Source organism: Mus caroli, chromosome 1, assembly GCF_900094665.2.
Source record: "Mus caroli chromosome 1, CAROLI_EIJ_v1.1, whole genome shotgun sequence".
NCBI classification, from domain to species: Eukaryota; Metazoa; Chordata; class Mammalia; order Rodentia; family Muridae; genus Mus; species Mus caroli.
This window is the reverse complement of record NC_034570.1, coordinates 122,047,860-122,056,414: the sequence shown is the minus strand read 5'-3', so window position 1 is coordinate 122,056,414 and position 8,555 is coordinate 122,047,860. Positions and strand designations below refer to the sequence as shown.

General features: G+C 39.4%; 1 protein-coding gene across 1 annotated transcript in view; it reads left to right on the top strand.

The window, feature by feature from the left end:
- Positions 1-8,555, top strand: part of Cd55 (CD55 molecule (Cromer blood group)) — a 23,163-nt gene that overhangs the window by 1,692 nt on the left and 12,916 nt on the right. The window contains exons 3-6 of the mRNA XM_021173946.2: positions 990-1,217; positions 2,614-2,713; positions 3,871-3,956; positions 8,259-8,450. Coding sequence (XP_021029605.1) covers positions 990-1,217; positions 2,614-2,713; positions 3,871-3,956; positions 8,259-8,450 — 606 coding nt within the window. The remainder of the gene's footprint in view (positions 1-989; positions 1,218-2,613; positions 2,714-3,870; positions 3,957-8,258; positions 8,451-8,555) is intronic.

Genomic DNA, 8,555 nt, shown 5'->3' with positions numbered 1-8,555 from the left:
GGCAACACACAGACTTATCAAATGCTATCTACTCCATGTGATTGTACTATACTCCTCATGATTTTCATCTACTATGGTTGCTACCTCCAGCACCAGGGCAAACTTGTTAGCAAGGAGTTACTTTACATTAGGATGGCCGTGATGTTGCTAGGCAACAGGAATATTTCAGTTCCATTGCATTCCTGCAGGCCCCACATTTGTCTATGTGGCCCATCATGGGTCAGAATATTGCTATATAGTGAATGACTGACCACACAAAAGTAAAGATAAAAGCAAGACTTGATTGCTGCCTTTGGATGACCTGAATCAGGTGTCTCTGTATTAAATCCAGAATCATTCTCATTTGCATTTTCAGCCCTCATTCAAGGCAAAAAAAAAAAGCCCCTAAGCTCTCACCACATGTATGAAGAGTTTGTAACGCTTCCACAGTATTGCTTCATCTAACCCTTCAAGCAACCGCATGAGTTATGTAAGCAGGGACTCTTCTCTCAACTTCAGAGTTAAAGAACCCTTCTACCAGAAGATGGATAATGTAGGCTAGACCTGTACCTCTTAAGCCAACAAGCCTGGCTCTAAGCTTGGCCACTGAGCTAATGAGCCCCCCTTTCTTGCTCTACTCCTTGCCCCTCTAGAGCTCATTTGCTCAGCTGCTCACACGTGACGAATACTTTATGTACATAGCTGGTTCATCTGATTCTTTTTACCAGGGGCAGTGTGAGGTTCAATGAGTAAGTGTGTAAAAAACATTTACAAGTATTCAGTAAATTCTATTGTTATTGGAACTGGTGTGTGAAAACTTCACAGACTCCTAGTAATTGAAAAACGAAGGTATGAATGTGATTACACTTGATGAACTACGAATACCACAGTCATATTTATTTAAAAATTAGTATATAAAGACATAGAGATCCATGCAAAAAAAATAGTTGATGGGAAAGGGGTAGATTACTACTAGCTATTAGATTGCACAGACTATAAAGTTAGTTCACATTCCTGTTTCTCTATTGTCATGTTAACTCTTTTAGAATCATGTGATGCTCCAGAAAGACTGAGTTTTGCATCCCTCAAAAAAGAGTACCTCAACATGAATTTTTTCCCAGTTGGTACTATTGTGGAATATGAGTGTCGGCCAGGATTTCGAAAACAACCTCAACTCCCAGGAAAATCAACTTGCCTTGAGAATTTAGTATGGTCTCCAGTTGCTCAGTTTTGTAAAAGTGAGTATGATTTAAGAAGTAATTCCAATCATCTGTATTTGGGGCAATACCATGTCTGCAAAAAAATATGTATAATGTTTCTTCAAAGATTCACGAGTTATTTTCTAATTAGACAAATATTTACATAGTAGGAGTTCATACTGACAGAGCTCATGTTTACTAAATTTAAGGTTACCTAAAATGATGACATACTCCAAGTACCTTGCTTTTTTGAGGCAATAAAACAGGAATGTAAAATTAAAGAAATATAAAGGTTAGAAATTATCAGTGGCTCAGAGGATGAATTTGTGTATATGTGCCTGATATTCAGTATTTTTTCCTGCTGTTCTTAGATTTAATTAACAAGTAAAAATCATGTAAATCAAAGAACACATTATTTTGTAATAAATTTCCATTTGTTACCTGTGTGTGTATGTTTTCCATGCATGCATGNCTGTGCATGCATGAGTAGACGTGCCTTNTGTTGAGACTATTATAGGATATTCCTAGGTGCCAGACCATAGGTGCCTCTGGTCTGGAACTTCAACTCATTGAGTATACTAACTGTCCTCTTCCTACCTTCCCACCCCCCACCACTTCCAAGTATCTGTCTCCCACATTGTAATCATTGGGAGTGTAGGTGTGCCACTCTGCCCAGCTGTCTAATGGAGTCTGGTGACTCAAACTCTGGTTTTCACACCTGCAATAAACAAGCCTCTTATTAACTGAGATGTTTCCCCAGGTCCTTACTATTACTTGTGTGTTTGTGTTCCTGTGTGTGCATGCAGTTGTGGACCCATGCATATGAATGAAGGCCAAAGGACAACCTTGGGTATTGTTCTTCAGGCTCTGTTCACCTTATATATGGATAGTATCTGTCCTTGACCTGGGGCTTCCCAAGGAGGTTCCACAGGCTGGCCAGTGAGTCCCAGGACTCTGCATGCCTCTGCCCACCCAGTTCTGGGATGAGAAGTGCTTATTATCCTGCTTGACTTTTTTTCTGTGGGTCCTGGGGATGAAAGTCAGGTCCCTGCCCTTACATGGAAAGCACTTTACCAACCCAGCTTTCGCTATCTCCCTCCCCATTTAAATCTTTATCTATGTTAAAATAAAAGTGATGTGTTTCATCACTGTAATTTCATACATCCATGTCACTTGGGTCTCCCTCATTCTCCTCTCCTCTGCCCTACCCATCACATTCCTGCTGATCCCAGTCCCAGGTTTTTCTTGCCTTCTGCTCTCATGTTACACGTAGACCATTATGTTTCCTCCTTTCCTCTCCCCTTAAGACCTCTTTCTTCTCCATCCACTTTCAGCATAATGTATGGATACCTGTATATGTATAATTACTGCCATAATCCCTTTTAACATTCAGTATGGTTAGAGAGTTGTTGTTTTTTCGATAATTCTTTTTTAGAAAAATCATGCCCTAATCCTAAAGATCTGAATAATGGTCACATCAACATACCAACTGGCATATTATTCGGTTCAGAAATAAACTTCTCATGCAACCCAGGGTAAGTTTCATCACTCTAAGACTCTACAATCAATTAATGAACTAAAGAAATCAGAAGTTCAGGGAACACTGATAGATTTGTGGCCTGTAGTCACTGGTGGATAGCACTAAAACAGTCCCTCATAGTGACAGTGAGGGTGAGTGTGAGCTATTCACAGCAGTGCACAAGTGTGTAAATGCCAAAATGAAAGCTATTTTCTATAGTATACTGAAGGAAAAAGGAAAAACTGTTCCCCAAAGAACCTTTGTCATGAGCTCTTTGTGGTAATATGTTACAAGCAAACTTATTAGTTACAAGTAAACTTAGTAATGTAGACCAGGGTAAAGTTTTTACACTTCTAATTTCTCTAGATTTTTAGATTCCAATACATATGCAGTTTTAAATGTGATAAGTGTAGCTACTACTGAAATATATGCCCATGATACAAAAATAACAATCCGTAAAGTGTTAGAAATCAAACTAATTTTAAACTGGCTTAAATATTAATTTGCATCTCAGTTTTAATAAACTGTTGCACCATTGGCTAAGAAAAACGCCTAGTGTGGAAATGCCCTCCTATCAGAAAGTTTTCTTAGGGCTTCATTTGGCTTCATGTAGAACAAGGAAGTTCTTTAAGTGTCATCAGCGACTCACCCAGTTTGCTCATTTCCTTTCTATGTTCTGAGTCCAGTCACCACCCCTCCCTCCTTCCGACAGAGAAATAGGGCTAAGTGGGTCTAGTGGATTCATAAGGGCCCAGGGTTTGGGAAGGAGCAGGTGGAGAGCCAGCGGAGGGGTTAGGAAAGCGGGGAAGGAGGGCTCGGTTTCATCAAATCACCTTATAGATGTGGGAAAAGTTCTCAAAATGTTTTCCTAAAAGCCAAGGGAAGCAAGATCAGTGAAAGATCTCATCACACATGATTTTAGAAGAGTTTTGTCATATGTTTTTTTAATGCTGCAAGCAAAAGAAGCATTTTGCATGTCTGGAAGTCTTGCCATTTCGGTATCTTTGTGAGCTAAATTTTTTACCTTTTTAAATTTCCATCTAGATGGTTATCAAAACTGTCATTTTGTCTCTATTTTCTGGTGGAGTAAATCTTTTAACATGTAGTTCTGGAGAATTTAAAAGACAAGACTTCTGTCTGTGAATATAACAGCCTTTCTTCCCTCTCCTTTAGGTACAGGCTAGTCGGTGTCTCCTCTACTTTCTGTTCTGTTACAGGAAATACTGTTGACTGGGATGATGAATTTCCAGTGTGCACAGGTATGTCTCCTTTTTAAAGTACTCAAGTTGTGGGGCCACAGNATCAACAAAATTAACTCCTTCTCATTTAAGAACTATCCACATCTATATTTGTGTTGTCCCTACTTTTCAACTGTGTCTCTACTAATGACAAACTTCTTAATTTATCAGCTGTGGGAGGACTCTTAAAAGTGGCTCTAAGCAGTAATATTCTTAACTATAGTATAATTTAATTAAGAGTTAAGAAGCAACTATATTATATTTGGCCATTTTCTGTCTAAACATTGCTTCTAATAGTCAGAGAAGTTGATTTCCCAATGTTATGGAAGGAAATATTCCTAGGGGTCAGAATGATCAGTTCCATGTGCTAATCTGTCACTGAAAGGCATTTAATACAGGTTTCTTTCTGCAAATTGGCTCTTTCTCTAAGAGCCAGTGTTGCCTACCTGTCTCTTTTTAAGAGTATAGTTATCAGTTGATAACCTAGAAGGTTTGAAGGTATGCTATGTTTTTATCATTAGAGAAATAAGGTTGCATGATAAAGAAACCATTCTTATGCTTGAGAATCTCATCTTCTAAAGAGAAAAATACGATGAAAAATAATATCATAAATAAATATATTAGGGCTGTAGAGATAACTCAGAGGTTTAGAGCACTGACTGTTCCTCCAGAGGTCCTGAGTTCAAATCCCAGCAACCACATAGTGGCTCACAACCATCTGTAATGGGATCTGATGCCCTCTTTGGTGTGTCTGAAGACAGCTACAGTTTACTCACCAAATATATAAAACAAATAAAATAAAATCTTTATAAAAAATCCATATATCTAGCCAAATGTAAGTCCATTAGATGCATGGTTTCATTTGCAGACAGAGAGGAGGAAAACGCATGCAGTTGATTTGTTTGTCCTAGGCATGGATTCCTGGTCCTTGTGTATCCAAAGGTCACTGTGTCCTACTAAGTCCCTGACATTTTAAAGTGTAGACTTTAATTCCTTCTGTCTTTCATTCTTTTGATAATTATCTTACAACTTCCTCAAATGGCATCTAAAAACCTAATGTCAAAATTAATGGTAAGTCCAGGGTGTGTGTACATGTGTATGTGTGTACGTGTGTGTGAGAAAGTGTGTGTGTGTGACTATGAGAAGAGTTGAAAAGTCTGCACTTTGTGACCTGGCACTCTAGCAGCCAATGTGTGGAATCAGTTGATAAGTAACAACTAATAGGAAACCTGCTGTCAAGGAGCCCACTTGTGTCAGGCCCATCATGGGCCCTTCCTGCTAGGCTTTCCATTTCTGTTTTCTTCTTAGGACTATTTGAAAGGTTTTATCATTTCCACTCACTATAAGGATTCTGTTCCCGTTTGTAGTAAAAGTTCTTGTAAAGACCCTGATAGATGATGGAATATATAGTCTCTTGGCAGGCAACCTGGCCTAAAGCTTAGGTAGGCAGTTTCAGTGTGAAGCCAGTAGATGCTGCCCTTTGGTTCACAGAAATGTACCCCCCCCCAGGAATGTATCCTAGTGCAGAAGTGTTTGCACAAAGCCACTTCCTGTTTGTGCTGCACTCTAAGTCACAGCCCTGTTGTCTTTATGCTCTTTATAGTAAACACACACCATTGTTCTCTTAGCTCTCAGTCACCTCTCCAGCAGCTGCTAGATCCACAATCCTTAGGAAAGTCCCTAGAACCTGAACAGTTCAGGTTATCAACTATTCTTATAAATCCCCACTGCAAGAGTCATATTTTTTATTTCCACATTAAGCTACATTTATTTTTTTTTTGTTTTGAAATCATGAAAACAAAAAGTGGAAAGTGATTTATTTTTTTTCCCACCCTCCATAATATTTTTATAAATTATTTGGGAATTTCACACAATGCTCCCCGATCACACTTCCCATTCTTCCCAGATCTACCCTCCCACCCTTGCATTCCTCCCCCTGCCTCCCTGCCTGGTCTCTCTCTCTCTCTCTCACACACACACACACACACACACACACACACACATACACACACGAAACAACAACAACCAGAACAAAAAACAATCCCCCAAATCCCCAAAAAAGAAAAAACAAAAACCCCAAAGACAGGACACCCACCAAGTCCATTGTGTGTTCCTATATCCACTGGAGAATGGTCAAGTCTCAGTGGCCAGCCGCTTAAAGAAAACTGAGTCCTCAGAAGTATAGCTCTTCACAGATGATGGACAGTGGATTCTTATCCAAGGTGCAGCCCTGCTGTGGGGGCACTGGTCTCTAGCATGGCTGTGATTGCAGAGGAGAAAGCCCCAGGAGGAATGAGGAGCCCATTCAAGGATGGTCTGTATTTATACAGGCTTAGTTAGTGTTTTACTGCTGTGAACAGACACCAAGACCAAGGCAACTCTTAGAAGGACAACATTTAATTGGGACTGGCTTGCAGGTTCAGAGGTTCAGTTCAGTATCATTAAGGCAGGAACATGACAGCATCCAGGCAGCCGTGGTGCAGGCAGAGCTGAGAATTCTACATCTTCATCTGAAGGCTGCTGGCAGAATACTGGTTTCCAGGCAGCTAGGATGAGGGTCTTAAAGCCCATGCCCACAGTTACATACCTACTCCAACAAGGCCACACCTTCTAATAATGTCACTCCTTGGGCCAAAACCATCACACACTCCAACACAGGTGGTTTTGGACCCCTGAATGAGGCTTCACAGTCAGGAGATCCACTTTGGCCTATCTTTCTGTTGTTACTTTGTTAGTAATTTTGAATTAATTTCAGCTGACTGATGCTAATTGCTTACTTTTAATCAACTCTTCTCTACTATGAACATCTTCCCAGATCCCCATTTTTGTTTTAACTTCTTACATCTAATCTCTGTTCTGTTGTTGTTGTTACTCCTACTAGTTCCACCTACTTTTTAGACTAAAAAATAAATAAATAAAAAAGACAACAAGAAAAATCCTGTGGCCTGTCTCCCCTTCTTTGTTGCTTCTAACATAGTTTATTATTCCCAATCTGGAGTATTACATATTCTCAGGCCTGCCCCTAACATTTTCAAGGCCAAAGTTTGACTATAAATACTAGCCCCTGTGTACAAACTAATGCCCTTTTTCCTATACCACTGTGAACATCCTTTGACATATGTAAGTATGTAGCACAACTTAGACATTCAAGCCATGTCTACCATAACACTTAATATTGACCTCATCGTCTTTTGGATTAGAAGTGTGTACTAGCAACAGTGACTGTCCTGAAGAATCAATCAATCAATCTCTCTCTCTTTCCTTCCTTTCTTGTTCTTTCTGTCACTTGCTTGCTTGCTCTTTCTCTCCCTCTGTGTGTGTGTGTCTGTGTTTGTATATATGTATGTATGTATGAAGTTACATACAGATGTGTGTATGCATGCATGGTATAGAGGATGACCTCAGGCATTAATAACTTTGATTTTGGAGACAGTGTCTAAAGTGACCCATGGTTGCTTGATTTGAGTAAGCAGGCTATTTGTCAGCCCTAGGGATCTACTTGTCTCCACCTCCGCATCTTCCCCAAGTACACAACACCAAGCCCAACTTTTTTATACGTGTTTTGGGGAATCCTTATCCAACAAGTACTTCTCTGACCAAGCTATCACCCAGCCCCTGTCTCCTGGGTTTTGATACCTCTACACTGCTTGGTCTATACATGGATTGGCCTAGAAGTTCCTTCAACTTCTTTGTTTGACAGTTTTTCCATCAAGAATAACATCCCTTAGTCCTTCAGGAAAATTTGCTAGATTGGTAAATGTCTGTCCTCTCTCTTTCCATACATGTGTTCCTGTGGTAGCCTTCACATTGTGTTTAGACTGGACAAGTGGGTTGTTCTTGCTTAGGTTAGAACATATCATGAATTTTCTCGTGTTCTATGCCTGTGTATGTACATTTGAGATTTTTAAATTTGATGTGCATGTGTAATTATATTGTTTTCTTGATTAGCTTAATGGTGCTAAAGAACATGCAACCCACTGATCTTGCTGTTAGCATATCTGCCAGAAAGAGATCTCTTTTACAGCATAACCACTATAACATGTCTTAGACTTTATTTATATTTTTAATTCAGCTTATAATAAGTTCCTGTACCTCCTAAAACACCTTACCCTGGAGGTAAAAAAGGAGACCTGTGCCACGCCCTACAGGTTGACAACCACTGTAATAGGCACTGTCAGTATCCACTTTTCAGAAAGGCTGAACTCAGAAAGATGATTGATTTTAATTGTCTTAATTTTTTTAAAACATTTTTAGTGTTATTTATAAAAAAATACAATATCAGTTTTTCTTCATTAAAAAGAAAGTACTTTGATCCTTTTTCAGAAATACATTGTCCAGAGCCACCAAAAATCAACAATGGAGTAATGCGAGGGGAAAGCGACTTTTATACATATAGCCAGGTGGTCACCTATTCATGTGACAAAGGCTTCATCCTGGTTGGAAATGCTAGCATTTATTGTACTGTGAGCAAGTCTGATGTAGGACAATGGAGCAGTCCACCACCCCAGTGCATAGGTAATCTCTTATATTCTTCTTTGTGTACACATAATCTCATCTCTATGTATTTATGCATACTGTACTGTTTGGATGGTTTTTAAGACAAGTACAATCATGGGTTAA